At 30.6% G+C, this 19,375-nt stretch overlaps 4 protein-coding genes across 12 annotated transcripts; 2 read left to right on the top strand and 2 right to left on the bottom strand.

Moving 5' to 3' along the window:
- Window positions 1-222: 222 nt before the first annotated feature.
- Window positions 223-4,592, bottom strand: Dcps (Decapping enzyme, scavenger). 3 transcript variants are annotated; one of them, XR_004582063.2, is made up of 6 exons: window positions 4,474-4,592; window positions 3,802-4,323; window positions 3,581-3,726; window positions 3,164-3,500; window positions 2,818-3,084; window positions 223-2,101 (listed from the first exon to the last, which is right to left on the bottom strand). XR_004582063.2 is itself a non-coding variant. In XM_034329745.2 (5 exons), exons 2-5 carry the CDS (start codon window positions 4,154-4,156, stop codon window positions 2,906-2,908), a joined length of 1,017 nt encoding a protein of 338 aa, XP_034185636.1. In that variant the 5' UTR covers window positions 4,157-4,323; window positions 4,474-4,592; the 3' UTR covers window positions 2,591-2,905. The 3 variants fall into 3 exon arrangements, 2 of the variants coding, with proteins under 2 accessions (XP_034185636.1, XP_034185637.1); XM_034329745.2 differs by lacking the exon at window positions 223-2,101 and having other exon boundaries at window positions 2,591-3,084; XM_034329746.2 differs by lacking the exon at window positions 223-2,101 and having other exon boundaries at window positions 2,591-3,084; window positions 3,802-4,311; window positions 4,474-4,583.
- UGP (UDP-glucose pyrophosphorylase) lies at window positions 4,531-12,281 on the top strand. 4 transcript variants are annotated; one of them, XM_034329740.2, is made up of 11 exons: window positions 7,627-8,370; window positions 9,814-9,991; window positions 10,065-10,276; window positions 10,382-10,564; window positions 10,646-10,851; window positions 10,934-11,009; window positions 11,070-11,216; window positions 11,299-11,437; window positions 11,524-11,661; window positions 11,731-11,897; window positions 11,965-12,281. In XM_034329740.2, the coding sequence occupies exons 2-11, from the start codon at window positions 9,928-9,930 to the stop codon at window positions 12,175-12,177; spliced, it is 1,545 nt and encodes a 514-aa protein (XP_034185631.1). In that variant the 5' UTR covers window positions 7,627-8,370; window positions 9,814-9,927; the 3' UTR covers window positions 12,178-12,281. The 4 variants fall into 4 exon arrangements, with proteins under 4 accessions (XP_034185632.1, XP_034185631.1, XP_034185634.1 ...); XM_034329741.2 differs by lacking the exons at window positions 7,627-8,370; window positions 9,814-9,991 and adding an exon at window positions 4,531-4,672 and having other exon boundaries at window positions 10,037-10,276; XM_034329743.2 differs by lacking the exon at window positions 9,814-9,991 and having other exon boundaries at window positions 7,680-8,370; window positions 10,037-10,276; window positions 11,965-12,280.
- Window positions 12,282-12,418: 137 nt separating this feature from the next.
- On the top strand, window positions 12,419-17,943 carry LOC117606808 (uncharacterized). Of its 4 annotated transcripts, none has more exons than XM_034329737.2 (11): window positions 12,419-12,702; window positions 12,896-13,084; window positions 13,142-13,200; window positions 13,279-13,462; window positions 13,547-13,713; window positions 14,004-14,105; window positions 14,199-15,505; window positions 15,620-15,697; window positions 15,770-15,874; window positions 15,942-16,197; window positions 16,249-17,943. In XM_034329737.2, the coding sequence occupies exons 2-11, from the start codon at window positions 12,914-12,916 to the stop codon at window positions 16,388-16,390; spliced, it is 2,571 nt and encodes an 856-aa protein (XP_034185628.1). In that variant the 5' UTR covers window positions 12,419-12,702; window positions 12,896-12,913; the 3' UTR covers window positions 16,391-17,943. The 4 variants fall into 4 exon arrangements, with proteins under 4 accessions (XP_034185628.1, XP_034185629.1, XP_034185627.1 ...); XM_034329738.2 differs by having other exon boundaries at window positions 16,264-17,943; XM_034329736.2 differs by having other exon boundaries at window positions 12,420-12,702; window positions 15,942-17,943.
- Window positions 16,975-18,515, bottom strand: LOC117606810 (uncharacterized). Its single transcript, XM_034329744.2, has 4 exons — window positions 18,248-18,515; window positions 18,027-18,176; window positions 17,789-17,956; window positions 16,975-17,685 (listed from the first exon to the last, which is right to left on the bottom strand). Exons 1-4 carry the CDS (start codon window positions 18,380-18,382, stop codon window positions 16,975-16,977), a joined length of 1,164 nt encoding a protein of 387 aa, XP_034185635.1. The 5' UTR covers window positions 18,383-18,515.
- Between the last annotated feature and the right edge of the window lie 860 nt (window positions 18,516-19,375).

Genomic DNA, 19,375 nt, shown 5'->3' on the forward strand with positions numbered 1-19,375 from the left:
TAAATTTCATGAAAAAGCGCTTTCCATACTTGTAACAAACATGTTTCACAATATCGAGCTTGTCGTTAACCATTTCAGTTATATTATTTCAAGCATACTTTGACGACAATAATGATTATTGCTTTTTGTTACACTAGTGTCTGCTTCGATTAAAGGATTTTAATTGGATGTTACAACTTCCTTATGAATAGAAAATTTATTTCAGTAAGGACTATGCTATGATTTTGTTTTTTTATTTTGAAACTTAAAATTTAGTTAATGATGTTATGCATTGTAACATCCTTTAAGAAGAAAAATGAATAAATAGGGTCACTTTTTTTTTAACACATTAATGCACATAATCATTCTTGTTAATATATTTCTGTACGTTCATTGATAATAAAAAAAGTATACAGGACAATGTAACAAGCTGACAATGAAACAATGAACAAGTGTAACGATGCAAGATGTTTATTATATTTTGATAACCATATCCCAGGAATGTATATGTAATAATGTACATAACTTTTTTTCACAAAATAACAAATGATCTATCGGTTGTGTGTATTCTTATTAAGACTAAATGTGCTTTTTTATTATAAAATGGCTTGCGTTTGGATTTATTTTTCGATATGTTTTATATCTGTGTATAATTAAATTCAGACATGAATATAAACAATACCAGATTCGTTAAGCTTGAAACATTTTAGAGCTAAATTGCAATTTAAACGAGTACTTATACAAATGACAGCAGAATATGTACTTGTATATGCATATAATGTATTATTGTATTTTTTTTTTTTTTTTTTTTTTTTGTATTATATGATTTTTGTCACAATAAATTGATACGAGTTTATTAAGAGACGCGGCAAATAAAAAAGAAGTACTTATATCTGTTCTAAGTTATCTTTTCTTTGTTTTAACAATTGTTAAAAAAACGAACAAAGTTCGAAATTGTCTCTTGATTTCTCATTTGTGAAATAAAATATTCTTTCTTCATTTATGAAAGGAAGATGTGCGATATTTTTAATAACTGTTATTGCGGTAAAAATTAAGTAGGTGAACTTGAAAATACACAAATGAATGAGTTTTTGTTAAAAAAAAGTTGTTTATTAAAGAGTTATATTTGAATTTTGTAGTTTCTTAAACAAGATCAAGAACTGATAAGCTCTTATACTTACTATAATCGCACAAATGAAGTCATGGATATTATACAATATTAATATAATACTGGATTTGCTTCCAAAATAGAGCTACGAAATTTAAACGAATAGTTTCGTTACCAAATAGAAGCGTATAACTCTTCGATAAATAATTTTCAAACATTGATCTGTAACTCAATATTTTATAAAAGCTGACACTAAACAATCCGCGTATTTAATCAATCTTTTTCTGTTTTATTATGCGTTAAGGAAATGTTGAAAGTGAAACAGTATACGAATCACGCTAAACTATACTTTTTGTCTGATAATATACTGACTATGCACGCAAATGTCCTTCTCTGCTTAAGTATAAGTATTATAAAATAATCTCATTTTTTTTAACATTTGTCACGCGATTCATTCGTCAACTTTCCAATTTTTTAGTTGGTGTAAAGTACTCGTCTAGTCCTTGTAAATGTGCATAGCTTGTTAAGAATAACCGAATTTTTAATATTTATTTAAGCGAAACAATGGAAGAAGAAATTTTCATTGAACTTACAAAAGAAAAAAACCTTGTTCTAACAGCGAAACTTAATTTCATACAGACATTGAACACATTCTTAATACGTATACTTGTAACTACATACATGGATGTTCATTATTTCCGTATTTGTCGTGATCATTACAAACCCGAAGGTATACGAGACATATTACAAGAGAATCTTCTATGTACATGTTGTTGTCGACTGCTCAATCGATACAATTTTTCATTTTCTTTCAAATTAATAATCTTTGACGACTGTAAGCTATTTCTCTGATCAGGCAGGCTTGAGCTTATTATAGTAGAAGTTTGCCACGATGAAAGGATTAAATATGTTTTTATATTGGTTGTTGAACCATTGTTCCAAACTGTTTGTTTGATTGAGAATAACTCTGTTTCAGTTTTCATTTAATTCTGTTCGCATTGTACTCCATGAAGCCTGGAAAGAACGTCGACCCAATAATTTATTATTTTAATTGCAGCACAGTGAATTACGATTTTGAATAATCGTTCGTATACAAAAAAAAAAAATAACTTAAATGTTTCATAATATTTTCACACATAATAAAATATGATATTTTAGTATGTATAAAAAAAGAACAACAAAGCTACTATCCCAATCTTGTTAAATTTTTTGTAAATAATTCTACACTTTCCTTTTACGCTGTAAAATTTTGAACAAAAGGAAAGAAACTAGGTACTTCTTCGGTATTAGTACTTAATGACTCTTCATTGTGTACTGTGTACCACCATTTATACGATAGAAATATTTATTAAAATAAATATTGTAAAATGACACGTGTATAATTTATATATTACAATTAATATAATTAAATTGTCACGTGTACATATAATCGTCGTTCCTTACTTCGTCAATTTTCTACCTCGCCCAATTTTGTATATTATCACATTCAGGTTTATCATTCTCTTCTCTACCTATTAGAAACTTCTGCATATAAAAAATTCGTGTTATTGTAAATAACTTTTAAAATTGAATACAAAAGCAGTGTAAGGGCAGTGTTTTCTATTTAATTGATTTATAAAACGAATTAACATAAATAATTTATGCTTTATATGATTTTCTTAATTCGTGACGATGTACAAGAAGAAACTATTTACATGCAAATGATGTATTATGTAGCTGTAATAGTTTACCGTCACAAAATTAATTCCATACAATAATGTTCTTTGTCCCCTATTTTTGAATGTATACATTTTTGTTCACAAGCTAAATGCACTATTTTTAAACTTCGGTGGTTTTAGAGTTTAGTTCGGTTATAGTTCCTTCTTCCTTGTATTTGATATACAGAGGATCACCTTCGGCAACTACGTAAGAAAGCACAGCTTTTGTATAATAGTCGGACATTAGCTCGATATTTCTTATAACCATAGATAAAAGATGTGCTTTTTCTACGAATATACCTACAAAAATAAAATATGAAGATGTTATAAAACTTCCGAAAACAATCTACATTATAATTAGAAGATATGTTAAATCTACCTGGTGCATCATACATAAGATATGCAAAATGAACGTGCAGATAATAGTACGACGGTTGATAATGTAAATATATTCTAAGTTGAGAAGCGGATAATTTAAATTTTTTAGCAATTGCTGCTATTCCAGCATCTCTTATATTTTTCAATAGCGGAAGATGAGATGCATTTAGTTCTCTTATCGATTTAATTTTTTGTAACGGGAGTGCTATTAATTTTAACGTGTTTAGTTGTCCATCCCATTTCAAATCATTTACTAATACAAATCCAGTTTTTTCATTTCTATCCTCATAAACTATTTTATCCTGTTCTGCCTTGTGTTCTAAAATATTGTGTATCCACTAAACAAAATAAAACATTTAGTAAAAGTGGACATTCATTTAGGAAATTGAAACAAATTATTTTGAATTCAGTCATGTACCTCTGTAGAAAAACTACTTGATTCTATGTATGGGACAGTAATTTTTTGATAAAGTTCATATGTCTCATCTATCATGTATAATTCTTTTTTTGTAAACTTATCTATATGTTTTGATGTAGCAGGATGTATTACCATTGCATTTATACCTTAAATAACATAAATATGTGTTATAATTAAACAAAAAGAAAACAAAGAAAGGTTAAATGCCAATGTAAACATACCAGTATATTTCTTAGCTGGAAAGCATTCATAATTTCCATAAATAGTATTACTATAAAGTTTCTGAAAGGCTGTATCTTTAGAGAAAAATTCTTTTAATGCTTTCTCGTCATCTACAAAATTCTGTTTTTCCAGTGTTATAATAGCCGGCCCGTCATAACCTTCGAAAGTGCCTTGAACCCATATTTGTTTCCTCATACAATTAGTTTGTAATACTTTTGTTAGATCAAAGGCAGGCAAAGTAACGTCATTTTCATGTATACTCTTAGTGTTTTCAGATGAATTTTCAGTGTCTAACTTAGCCTTTTTTGCTAGTGGACATTCGTCCACATTGTTGTCAGATGCTAGTTCCGCCATTATTGATGATATTTTTATAATATACAAGTTACTTTGTTTACAATTAAATAAAAAATTTCGTAAACTTTCTGTATATGATTTTCTTCAGTAAATTACATAATATATTTTTCAATCTGGTAAATTGCTATCCATTCAACCGTTATTTCATAGGTTATCTAAAAAACAGACTGAAAATAAACTTCATTATAATTATGATTATTATTTGAATAAATACGTAATCACTTATGTATTACAATTATAATATTTACAATTTTATCATGTAAAATTTATGTAAACATTTCATTTCATTTATCAGTGTTACATGTGTATATATATACCTGGAAAGATCAGGATCCACGGATTGAGTACAACTGCTGCATTATAGATATATGCAGGATCCAAACACTGTGGCCGTGATCCAAGGTGGTGGTTTTATGTTTTGGTAACCTTTGCAACACTACAAAAGACGTACATTAGAAAGAAACTACTGTGTTAAATAAGAAGTTTATAACAATGCTACAAGTAGACGATAGAAAGGTAAAGCATCGCCTAACTTGCTATCCCCTTCGTAATCCTTAAACATTAGGAAACTATTAGTTTTTCACAGTGAAGGTCGTTGAAGTTTTTTTATTTCAACCCATATCTTCTTGCGTTCTTTTCATTGTCGACTAAATAGTACTAACTTAAATATAATTAATAACATATGCTTTATAACAGCTAAATTTATTTTTAGTATACTTTGAGGTTATGTGTTTTTTATGGCAAATATCAATTACACATTTTTTTGTTTGACGGATGTCATTGTTGTGTTTATTTTTTGTTTTATGAAACCGTAATGGTATTGTACTTTCGTTTTCTTTAAATCTTTTATTTGTTACTTGCAGTAAAATGGAAATAGTTATGTAAATATTACATATAGTGTTATAAGAATTAGAAATATGAATTCAAATTAGAAACATTATATAATGGGTAGATATACATATTATTCCTAGAATAGAAAATTATTTGTAACTGTCATGAATATACCGTAACAAATTCTAAAATTAAAAGTATTTATACCGCAGTTCACCAGAGTCCATAACTGCGAAAAGACCAGTTTTCGTTCTTCACGCATCTCTAGTGCGCATCTTCGCCCTGATTGGCGACATTCCCAAACGAAGTGGAAAGCGATTGGCAGAGAGCTCGCTGCGTTCCCCCACCATCTTCCAACCTGCGCGTCACAGTTATGGACTCTGGTGAACTGCGTCGTTGGTACATACGTGTATTGTCAAAGTCAAGCGACTATTGAGATATAACTCGTTTTTTTAAGTATTCGCTTATCGTTATTAATTGTAAATTGGATAAAATTTATCTATTTTAAACAGTTTTTTCTTCGTGGCAAAAATAGAAAATAAATTCAAGCAACGAAGTTATCGAAACCCTATTCAAATTTACTGCGGAAAAATTCCATTCGCGCCTGAAGTTTCAATTTCAAATGTCTCTTTTCATCGCTTAAATATAAAGATCATATTTGTAGTTACGATACGTAGAAAACGCTTAATGTTTCACAAATTTAATTGTTCGCTTGTAATAGAACAGTATTTGTACTCTTTAAGACGTATATTACGCAAGATAATGTGGGATAATCTGTGGTTAAATTTTCTTAGATTGCAAAGGTATACTTTTGTAAACATAAAACATATACATATATCTTATTTAATTTAGACTCATCACGTACGAATTTAATTACAGAGTAAGTAACATTATATTCGCTATTATGTATGTATTTAGATGATATTGCATTCGTTTCAATCGTCTTGAATGTCATCCATCGTTGTTACCGACACGAACACGTAAATGAAAACATTTTAATTTTATGTTATGTATACCATTCAAATAAGTTCGTTTAGTATGAAATTTATTTTTTTTTACAGAATATGAGGTAGAGAGAAATATACGTAGATATTTCAAAGATCTTTGTATCATAATATGTACATCGTAGCAATGAGTCAACGGCTTACAGCGAGTTGACTCTCAGATAACCTTATTCGCAAAAATATATAGTAAGTAAGTAAGTAATTAAATCAATTTCAATTTCGATTTGATCAAAATAAATTGGATCTTATTTCATTACGTATCTTCGATTCTAATCGATGGATTTACGATCCATGTCGCAAGCTTAATTTCAAAATTTCTTTTAGGAAGATCTAAGAACATTTTTACCGATAGGGGTTTACGAGTCAACATTTATCTCGCCAATTACCCGGAATAATAACTTTAAACGTCCATATCGCTTCTTTAATTATTTCATCGAGATGATGCACGTTGCATGGTTCTTTCCATGATTACTGTTCATTAATTGCAATAAGATTTTAATAAGTGGATTCAAGGAACGAGAATATACGAGGATTTTTATCTTTTAAGATTTGATTAAACCATGGAAGGACATTGAGTCAGTCTCTTCAAGAAATGTAAAGTCTAGAAGATTTTGAAATATTAGTAATTCGAGAAGCGTTTGCTACTTTTAAAAAGCTGTTACATTTAAACCTGTTATTAGTCCATGACATTGTTAGTCATTCATATTATTTTTAACTGTATGTTTATCAGTTACTAACATATTACTATTGTAAATACTGACGTGAAAGCATCAAGGTGATCACATATGACATTGTATTTATTTAACGCTTACTACCGCTCACTTGATATCGCGTGAGCGATCCTCAACACTTGAATATCGCGACACACATTGTCCCGAGAGATTGACCCTGATGTTCACCGATCCTCTCTGATTTAAAGGCAAGAAATTGATCCATTTATTTGATCGTTACACGGTCGATTGATTGTATTTGATATCGGCTAAAATCGAGAAACAAAAGTCAGTACACATTCGCAGCTATTTAATTTCAAAGTTAAGAGATCTTTGGTATGGTAATAGTAATAATAAGGTGACTATCATGTAACGTTTCTCAGCAATTAAATACTCAACCACAAGTATTATTAACAAATCAAGTTTTAAAGTAGTACTAATGCCCGTTAATATAACCCTCGATTGTATTCAAAGAAAGAATGATAGTCTTATGTCGTCAACGCGATATCGCGTGATCTATCATGAACGTCTCACTGTTATGGTGGTACACAGCTACCGTAGTATTCAAATTACTATAAGAATTCTATTATACAGTAGTTACAAGTCATTTTCAAACGTCATAATAATCAAAAGACTAAGTCTGTTGTAATATGTTATACGTTTTACATCATGATCATGAAATTTCATCTTTTCAGAACTAATCTGCCTCTCGCCCGTCATTCTTATCCGATAAGATAATTAATCGCCATCACGTTGATTGATACGTTTCTTTTGCTCGATAATCACCTCGTCATTTCTCTCACGTGTGTCTTCAAGTGAGTATATACATATTTACAATCTTCTAGATGATAATACTTTTGATGAGCCATATTTTATTTACTGTCTCTTCTCATTCTTCCTCATATATTCAACACACGTTACAAATGCTTTCAGGTGTAATCCCATCAGATTGCTTCTGGGATCGGAGTTCCTCGTGGATGATATTTCCTTATTGACTTTAGGATCTACCTTGTAGACTTCAATGTCTGAAATTTAGATCCTATGCTCTAAATGTTGTTGGGCCATAGCCCTTGAGCCTTCATTTTTACGTTATACCCGTTAGGACCTAATTGTTAGATTCCAGTTCATAGGTTTTGGGTCTTAATTACTTAGACGGTAGCCCCTAGGCGCTGAGGTTTTAGGCCTTTAAATACGAAACTACGTTAAGACTGCTTGTAGTAGTAAAGTGAAAATCTTCCAATTAGAAATGCAGTATCGATAAGATATGCTAATGTCGATGCTGCGACCTCGACAAGTATCATAGACAATTATGAATCCATTTGATAAAGAAACAGTGGAGTTTAGTGTTGCAAAATCACGTCGACCGGGCGCATTATGATAAAAATTTTTCCGTTCGAAGGCCATGCTGATAATACAATTCTTTCTCTCTTTTATTCTCTCTCTCTCAATCTCCTGTAAATGGTTATCTAAGGCGATTCATTCGTTAGAACTACACCAATGACCAGTGTACTTTACTGTTTGTACCCACCGATTTACTATACGACACGTTTCTCAGTGGTAACCGAGAGTCACAAGCTCGCGGTCGCATTTAGTTGGCTCTCGTTCGCGTTCGTACGGTGACAAAGCGTAAACCTTGTCGAATATTATTGACAGAATTTACTTGTTCAACGTAAGTGTTAGCGGAGCAAAAAGATCACCACTGTTCTCCACTGTCCTTTTAATTTGGCTTCGATTCAATGAAATGCTGATCACACGTGATTAAATTAATTCCTTGGTGACCCTTGCGATATGAATTCTTTTTTATTAATCATCGTTCGTTCGTTCGTTCATTCTCGTTTCCGTTCAGAGGAAACTTGTTAATAAATTTAGGACACTTTAGAGAAGACCGATCACCAAGTAAACAATCGTTCTGGGCATCTGTCTCGTTCGGATTCAAAAGAGTGCACGTTAAGGAGAATTAAACAGGCGCGGTTACATCACTGGCGACGATTCGCAACACACGTTTTATCAGACTAACGTTATTTAAAAAAAGACCAATGGGAATGTGCATGTCACGGTCATTATACGTGATCATTTCTACGACCACATGTTAATTTTTCTTTTTTACTTATGTAATTTTCAATTAATTATGAACTAATATTGTTTCTTTTTTTTTTTTTTTTTACAATTCTAATCGCGTTAATTATTTCCATTGATGTGTTTCTTATTGGTGATCCGCACGCGTTGAGCCGTGACACGTTGATTTAAATTCATTGTCTTCAAATTTCAAAACTTTGAAGATTTTAAGATTTAATTATATCGAACAGAGTTTATCTTAAAATTTGTTATTTACATATTCATGTATCCTGTTACAAATAGCAATACGATACATCTGAGAAAACAATTTCTGATCAATAGTTGTCTGTTATGAATATCATAGAGATTCTCTGTTCCGTTATTGTGCAACAGTTTAATGATATCGTATACATTCCAACGCGATTAATTTTATATTTTTACGTTTTATAATTAACCGACCCTTTCGTTAATTATTACACAACAATGACTTATATAATAATGTAGTGAAGTTCAAGCTAGGGGAGAGATGGAACGTTCGGGTTCTATGATTAGGTCATAGAGGATAACTGTAAAGAATTTTAATCTTTAATTGAAATCGTACAGACAGACGTTCTAATTTATATAATGATTAATTATATTTTAGTTGTTATCGATGTTGAAGTTTACACACATGCTTCGTTTGTTGCGTAACTATTATTAACATAACTTCTATATAATATATACATATAGATATTTCTTAGTACATTTCCATCTTTCAAACTGAATACGATCTTTCTTTCTCTCAGTTTTTATTACTTGAACGAGGATCAAATCACTTATTCATGAATATATTTAAAATTTCTTAAGGTTCTTACTTCTTGGATCGTCTGAGAGATTTCTTTTTTTAAATAAATCTCAACTCCCTTTTCATAGAACTGTACAAGTCGCAAAGAAACAAAAAGAAAAAAAGAAGAAGAAACGTTTGTTGATTTGCATTTGTAAAAGAAAAGAATTTCTAATAAAAAACAAAATAATTATTTCTAATCCAAACATTTTCATCGATTATTGTTCCAATAAGGACATTCTAGCGGAATTTATACTAGCTTTTTGCTCCCTGTTTCTGAACAAACTTTATCCGTTATCGGGTGTGAATTGAAAAGAAAGAAAGAGAAATAAGAAACGTAAATCGGTGATGCACGATCTTACAAAATTGGATGGCGGCGATGGCGGAGCCAAGCTACTTATGAAGGGAAGAGGTATTTATTGTCATGTTTGTACTATGTTGCTGAATAAATCCGTAGGCACGCGGTCATCAACGCAGTCCCTCAGATACACAGGCATTCCGTGAAAGAACCAAGAGGGATGCCCTGATCGAACTTCAACGGGAATTGGAGAAACTCGAGGGAACAGCTACTACAGGAGAAGTTAAAGAGGAGGTCCACCGGCAATTCGAAGGCTTCACCCATCTCTTCAAGAGATTTCTGCAAGAAGAAGGACCCTCGTTAGAATGGGATCGCATACAAAAGCTTCCCGACGATGCGGTATGCGATTCAATTATACAATTATTATTCTACCATCCAACTTACCTGTCTATTCTCCCTTGCGTTTTATGATAAAAATGATAAAATTAATGTTTTCATTTTCAGATAAGAGATTACAATTCTTTGCCAATGCCGGAAGGAGAAGAGGTGAGAGCCCTGTTAAATAAATTGATTGTTATCAAACTAAATGGAGGGCTTGGAACTAGTATGGGATGCCATGGACCAAAGTCTGTGATAGCAGTTCGCAATGGACTTACGTTTCTTGATCTGACCGTACAACAAATTGAGGTTATTATTGGTAGTATTACACGTCATTGATATATTCAAAGAATGAACTAATTTTTTTTTTTTTTTTGTCTATATGTATAGTACTTGAATAAAACCTATAATGCAAATGTACCTCTAATTTTGATGGATTCCTTCAACACCGATGACGATACACAAAGAATCATCAGGAAATATAAAGGAATAGACGTTGACATCTATACGTTTAATCAAAGTTGTTATCCTCGTATCAACAGAGATTCGTTACTTCCAATTGCAAAACATTGTGATATTGCTGATGATATCGAAGCGTAAGATCAGTGATAAAAATAAAATTGATGCATGTCAATCAGAAGTGTTGTATGTATAAATATTTATAAATATTATTAACAGATGGTATCCTCCTGGTCATGGAGATTTCTATGAAAGTTTCCGAAATTCAGGTTTATTGAAAAAGTTTTTGAAAGAGGTATGTTTCATTGTATAATATTGCCATTAAATGCGATAACAAATATTCTGTTTGTCACAGGGTCGTGATTATTGTTTTATTTCGAACATCGATAATTTGGGTGCTACGGTAGATTTCAAAATTCTAAAATTATTATTAGATAAAACTGAAACGTCACCTCTTGAATTTCTTATGGAAGTCACCGACAAAACGCGGGCCGATGTCAAGGTAATGAAACTTTCTACTTTTATACAATTGAAACGTTTCTAATTATTTATTCAAATGAATCAATCTTTATACACATTCGTAGGGTGGAACATTAATTAAATACGAGGATAAGCTACGGCTCCTTGAAATCGCACAAGTTCCAAAAGATCATGCAGATGATTTTAAATCTGTGAAAACATTCAAGTTTTTCAATACCAATAATTTATGGATCAAACTCAGCGGTATATATTTCTTTTCTCCAATCGTACCACCGATTAATAATTATTAAGATGTATATATATGTATAATTTTCAATTGCATGTTGTAGCGATTGAAAGAGTGCTTGAAAAAAATTCTTTAAATATGGAGATTATTGTCAATAATAAGACTTTTTCGAATGGCTTAAACATAATTCAACTAGAAACAGCTGTTGGAGCTGCGATGAAATCGTTCGAAGGAAGTATTGGTAAGACGCGCTTGAATTTGTTACCCTATACATGTATATAATTATTTGAACGATATAATTATGTTATAGGTATAAATGTACCACGCAGTAGATTTTTACCAGTAAAAAAGACTTCTGACTTGATGCTTGTTATGAGTAATTTATACACTCTCCGTAATGGTTCGTTAGTGATGAGCCCGCAACGCATGTTTCCTACAACGCCTCTTATAAAATTAGGGGATAATCACTTTTCTAAGGTTATTATTTTTATTACTGTTCATTTCAGTTTTCATTTAAATAATTCCTTTGAAATTATTTGTGCAGGTTAAAGAATTTCTTACCAGATTTCCATCTATACCAGATCTTTTGGAGTTGGATCATTTGACGGTGTCTGGTGATGTTACTTTTGGTAAAGGCGTAACGCTTAAAGGAACGGTTATTATTATTGCTAATCACGGAGAACGAATCGATCTCCCGTCGGGCACAATTTTAGAGAATAAAATTGTTTCTGGTAATCTACGTATTTTAGACCATTAAATGGATATATTATGAAAAAATTTATTTGTTGTACTCTAAGAAAAAATGCCTATATGTACATTTATTTAAAATTAAAAATCAAATAAATTTTCAACTCTAAGTAACTATGTAAAAATTTTATTTTATAAACTAAAAGTAAATGTTGTTTTCATAAAACTAATAATGAATTGTATCGTTAGATTCTATTATAATTGTTTCTTTCTTTCTTTTAACCTTGTTCGATTTCCTTTTTAGTTATTAATCTACTGTACTTTATTTTAAATCTGCTACCGTTTATTTAAAATTCTTGCCACCATCACGTGTTCTGCAATCGTCATCAGAAAAATCGCGCATGCGCGGTAAACCTATCCCATCTAACATCACTGATCGATAATCACAGTAGTATGTGTGTATGTACAAACATCGGAGCCCGTGACAATCCTGACTGCACTCGGCTGCCCGTACGGGCGACCCTGCCAGACCCTGCTGAGCATTCTTGGATTAGAACAATTAAAACTCAACTTAAAGATATACAAATATCTTCAGGTAACATCAAATATACTATTAAATAATCAGATTGCCATATATTGTTACAGTATAAGTATGTTGAATCACAATGTTAAACAAATAAATATACTCCATAGGAAATTGTGTACAAGTACTCTTTTGATTACCTTCTTTTTTAATTAACTTCTTCAAAAAATAACTAATAAACTTTCATGTATTTTACATATTGTAGATAAAATAATTATACCAAATGGAGAAGGTCAAGAAGAGACTAGAGTTGCTTCATAGCAATCAATCTCAGAACATACTGCGAAACTTAATGCTCAGAGATTTTGGATTTTGTACATTACATAAAAGTGGCACCCGTGAATTAGAATCAATAGCTGAAAGGAATCTAGTTTTAAAAGATCACAAGGAATTGGTAAATATAGAATGCTTACAAATTCAAGCCAAAGAATTAATTTCAACTTTCTTATAGCAATGTGATCTACCTGGAGTTCCTAGAACAACGTTTATGATAGTTTTTAGTCCTGATGGGTAAGAATTAAAATAAATTATGTTAAATATTGCTATTAAAAACTGAATTTGTTAAATATAAAAGATTATCAATTTCAGAACTAAGATGGCATCGACTCATGGTAATCATAACGTCTATATCAATGAAATTGCAACTGGAAAAAATATTAAAACTCTTAGCGGTCATCCACGTACTCCATGGTGCATAGCATTTCATCCTTCATCTAGTCACATACTAGCTTCTGGTTGCCTTGGTGGACAAGTTCGCGTTTGGAATTTAAATGTTAGTAATTATATCTATAATTTCCATAAGAGCATTACTTTTTAAATTATTAAAGTAATTTATAGATACATATGTTTTACATAGGGTGGTTGTAAAGTTTGGAATTCAGAAAATCTAACATGCATATCATCCCTTGCTTTTCATCCATCTGCAAAATTACTCGTTATAGCGACGCATAATGAAATACATTTTTGGGATTGGAGTCAATCCACGCCATTTGCAGTAGTAACTACTAACAGGGAAAAAGTAAGGTAAGTTTTGATAACGTATATTTGATAGCTGTACATACAAAGTTTAATTCATTTGTAATAATGTTTTGTAACAGAATTATTATCCCAAAGTTTATACATTTTTAAGTAATAAAGGTGCTTTGCATAACGAAATTTCATATTCTTTATAATTCGTCTCGTTTATGTCGTAAAAGATACCTTAACTTTTTTTTTAAATACTCCTTTTTTATTATCTCAGCAATCCTTAAAACTGATGCCTGTTACAAAAATTTATGCAAATATAGTTGTTTTATGTAGATTACACTTTTCAGATATGTATCTTTTGACAATTTAGGGGGAAAATTAATAACTGCTATTGAAAACATTTCACGAATTGATCGTTTAAGGAGACATTATGACGGAAATATATCAAGGTAGTATATATATATATATATATATATATATAACAATTATTTAACTCGTTGAACATCTTTTAGTACAACATAATATATGTAACAAAATTTTAGACCTACCTGGCATTCGGTAAACTTAAATATATTACGCTCGATTCGTAGTTGTCGGTTACGTAGATATTACCGTCGTTGTCAGATATTAAATAATTATGAGATAAGAACTGTTCGGAATTCGAATAATCATGAAATGGTTCAGTGCTGTAGAACCATTCCCACAGAGCGTTTAAGAACTAATTCGTCAACGAACAATCCACTACTCGATACTGTAACTGTTGAGAGCTATAATAAAGATTTTATATCACGAAATACAACGTTTAATCAAAATGATAATGTTACTTTTCAACTGCACACTACTGATGATGGTCGAACGAATAATTATGAAAACATAGATGAAAGAAATTCCAATTCAAACACAGAAACTAACAGTACTGTGTTGAAATATAATATTAATAATGAAACTATAAACAGTAAATTATTAGATACTAAAGAAATTGACAATATTTTAAATAGCGATAGTTTAGACCAACTAGAAAGGAAAGGAGAAGAGAAGCGTATAAATCCAGAAGCGTTATCTATTCAAAGTTCGGTTCGTGCATTTGTTTCTACAGAGAAAAAAGACAACGACGAAGAGACCACAGAATTAAATGTTAATTATAACGATACTCCATTGAAATCTATTTCAAGTATCTCTTTAAATTCTACAAATGAAACGGTTAACAATTTTCAAGTACTTTTAGGAACTGATCAAAAGGAAGATAGTAATACTGATGATAAAAAATTTTACAGTCAGTGTCAACCGTCAACGTCAAAAGGATTTACAAGTTTAACAAATAATTGTAATGGAAACTTTATGAAATCAGTCATTACTAATGGTAGCGAGAGCAAAGAAAATGTGAAACTTACTACTCAGTTGCAAAGAAATAAGTTGTTACAACAATTATGTGAGAGTTTATTGGAAAATATACGGCAATCTATTGGAAGCAGTAATGTTGATTCCATGTTATCAGTTCGGAATAATTCTGATAGAAACTCAACTTTTCCTGCAACAGCAGATGGAGTAGATAGAGTTGAATCATGCTTGCCTAATATTTTAAATTTCATCGACAAAGTATCTAATAATTCTGCGCCAAGAACATCTCAGATATTAAATGCAAGGAAAAAATATTATTCGACCCACGATGAAACGAATAGTAATGGTTTATTTACCAATACAACAAATTCCTCTTGTTCTTGCTTACATCATTCGGAAATCTCTGAATCTAGAACGGGGATTCCACACTCCCATTACTTTGAATGTATCAATAATTCCAGGCCAAGGATAACAGCAACACGCAGATATAATGATAATACTGATTTTAATGGTAAATATGGCAGATATACGATAGATGCGATCTTAACTAGACCGTCGATACATCATATGTGAATATTAATCATTCTGATATAATTTATCTGAAATAACATATTTTATTTTCTAGGACCGACTCAGAAGTTTCAGAGTTACCGTGTACAAGCATGGGATTTTTCTAACGGAGAAATGCCTGACATTACAAACTGTAAATATTTTATATATCTTTATTTCTTAAATAAATATTACAATTTATTAATCAAGTATTTATATGTTGTAGCTGAAAAAAATATTGTTGTTCGTGACTGCCATATTTTTAACGATAGCAGTATAGATATCTCTTCGGATGGGAAACTATTAGCAGCATATTGTAATACTACGATAGGTAAATAATTAGTTTAAGGTTGTATATACGTGTAAATATATGTTTAGATTAATTTGATTTTCGTTAGGAATCTACAGTTTGCAATGGGAAACATTAGGTGAAAGAATGTATTCAACTGAAAGATATAAATCTTCAATTTCTGTATCAATTTCACCGACGCAACAACACCTTTTAGTTGGTTCAACAAAATCTATCGGTATTTATAAGCTTGTAAACGAAGAATCTGAAAACCAGACGGAAGTACCATTAGATATAAACGATATAAATTATCGTAATTTATGTGATTGGAAGCCATACAGTATTCTTTGGCCTCTTCCTCTCAGGTATTTAAATATTAGTGATTTAAATATTAAATATTTAACTAAAAAAGGTAGTATGGTACTTGTTAGGGAGTTACTACAAAATGATCAAGAAGTTGATAGATATAAGGCTATAAACTGCATCGGATGGGCACCGCAACCTGGACAAGGATTAGTTTATGCCACAAACACTGGACAATTAAATATTCTTTATTAATGCATTTATAATATTACGATACTAAAACAAACATTCAGTTCCAGTACCGATATAATTGTTTTATTAAACAAAATTACGTATGGAAGGAAGTTTATTAATAATTCTGAACTTTCATAAATTTGTAAACTATAACATAGAGTATGCAGAAAATTGATGAATTCATATTTTACTATTACATATAATTTAAGCAATTAAATTACTTGAAAATGATCATTATTATTAACGTGTACTTAAGTTTGCATAAGACCTATCCTATATTTTTAAAAGTAATTTTATATATTTTAATTAAAAAATTGAAAATATACCACAATTTAAATAGTGTACCAATTTTATTTCATTTTGATCTTATGCTTATCTTTTCTCTGAAATTTACTAATTTTAATAACAACAATACTAATAAAAAGGGATTTATTTGAATTGAAAGTTATTGGTATATATACATATCTTGTATTTAGTAATTTACCAACATAGAAGCATTAAAATTGTATAATTATAAATACATAGATTATTTGTTTGTTAGCTATAAGGATACATAACGTTATTAGAAATAGGCAGTCGATAATCGTTTAACTAAATCTAGGAAATTATCCATCATCATACAACAAACTATTTAATAATTCAGGAGTTTCTGGTTGTTTCAAACAAAGAGATAATTTATCTTGCAAATTTGTTGAATATTTATTTTGTTCCAATTGGCCAAGATCACGATCTAGTATCGTTTCAATTTCTTCATCGATGTACAAAGAATTTTCATATATTTTTGTAACATATGAACTACTTTGTTGCGTAGAATTTATCGTTTCGTTTATTGTATTTTGTAATTCAATCTCTGACATATTTATCGTATGAAAATTATTTAATTCGGCTGGTACATCACAGTCGACAATTTGATTATCGTATTGAGCCTCCCTTCTTAAATCGGTCAAAGAAGCAGATATCTGATGATATTTCACCTGATGTACTTTTAAATTACCAGTTTGCGAAAATGTTTTTAAACAAAACGTACAATGATAAGGTCTCTCCCCGGTATGGCACCGTGAATGTCTTTGCAATTTATATTTTGTCACAAATTGCTTACCACATTCCGAACACATAAACGAGTTATTTTCTGTTGGCAAGTTTTGATTATTAACAGATTGTTCCATATCCATATGAAAACTTATCATATGAGATTTCAATGACACTTTATAACGAAACGACTGATGACAATTGGCGCAACGAAATTCTTTCTTTCCTTCATGTCTCTCTTTATGTTTCATTAATATTTCTTGTTGATTGAATGACATTTTACAAATCTAAAAATATTTCAAAGATTTCTTAAAACCTGTCACATATACATGACTATATAATAAAAACATATAATTACTATACAACCATAACAGTCTTTCTATTACTAACATTACAAACAAAAGGCCTTTGTCCAGTGTGAATACGTTTATGTCTGATTAAATGAGCCTGACATCTAAAGCTTTTAGCACATATTGGACATACATTTTTCCTTATTCCATCTTTGTTTAAAGTACTTTTAGGTACTGTCTCATTTACTTTCAATTGACATAACATATCCTAAAACAAAGTTCAATTAGATTAAATATGTTTAACAAATAATATAGGAAGTCAAAAATTATGCTTATACCTCTGCAAAATCAATTTCCAATGATGGAGCTGCCAGCTGTTTTTGTACATTTGCTACCATTAAATAAAACTCATCGAATACATAAATTTTTTGCTCACAATCTATACAGACATATTTAGAAAATGCGTCGGAATTAGAGATATTTATTACCTGGAATATGAACATTGTTAAATTATTGTTGGGAAAAAGATAATGAAATTTGGAATTTATTAAAACTATACCTCCTTAGAGAAATACTTGTTTATAATTGACATTAATACAGTTCCTTTAACTTTGTCAGCCAATAAATCTGTGCCCTGTTGTTTTTCTTTGCCACAAAGACGACATAATTTTATGTTTGTTTTATGCAACATCATTGTGTTCTTTTCTTTTTATAGACTTACTGATATATGCTTATAATTAATAAATTCCATACACGTAAGTTAAAACATGTTAGATTATTCGATGTCAGTGGCCACCCATAGCCACCGCGCAAGACACGACCATTGCAACATCTATACAAAAACAGCTGAAACTACTTAATAGTTTACCAACCGAAATATCTATAATTCAATAATTAATTTTCCTTCAAATTTTTAATTATTAAAAGCATAATATTAAACTAGTTCAATCTTATACACGGTTCAAATTACGCGGGTAGGTAAATTTAAAAAAAAAAAAACGGAACAGCGCCATCTAGCGGATGGGGATTCGAACTAACGATTTCTAATAGGAGAGCAGAAAGAGCAAGGAGGTATACCAGGAGGTATACTATGCATACCCAGGGAAAAATCATTAATAACTCATTTTCTAGAAACAATTTATGAACCTTTATGATTTATTCTTAAACTACATGCTTGTAGCTACTTTCACATATAGGTTTTGTAAAGATTTTGCCAGTAATTAATTAGTTATAGCAATTTTAAGATCGACCGCCCGATCCGCGCTTACGGACGGTGGGGAACTTTTATAGGTTTCTGCTTTCCGGTGATCAATTTCTGTAATTAAACGATCGAGGAATAAAGAATAGTATCTTAGCTTTCTTCCAATATAGGTTTTATGAATAGCCTGTAAGTAATTAATTAATTATTAGCAATTTTTGGAGTAACCGCTCCTACAGATTCAAGTCGCCGCTCCTATAATTGCTTATAATTAATTAATTACTAGGTAGATTCTCATATAACCGGTATATGAAAGTTGCTGCAAGTATGTAGATTAAAAATCAATTATAAATGTTCATAAATTGTTCCTAGAAAATGAGTTATTAATGATTTTTCTCTGCATACGCATGGTGAGATAAATTTTTAGTTCCGATCCCATCTGCAAGATGGCGCTGTAAAATTTTAAAACATCGACAGCAAAAGGAAAAA

Source organism: Osmia lignaria, chromosome 8 (assembly GCF_051020975.1).
Source record: "Osmia lignaria lignaria isolate PbOS001 chromosome 8, iyOsmLign1, whole genome shotgun sequence".
Classification (NCBI taxonomy): Eukaryota; Metazoa; Arthropoda; class Insecta; order Hymenoptera; family Megachilidae; genus Osmia; species Osmia lignaria.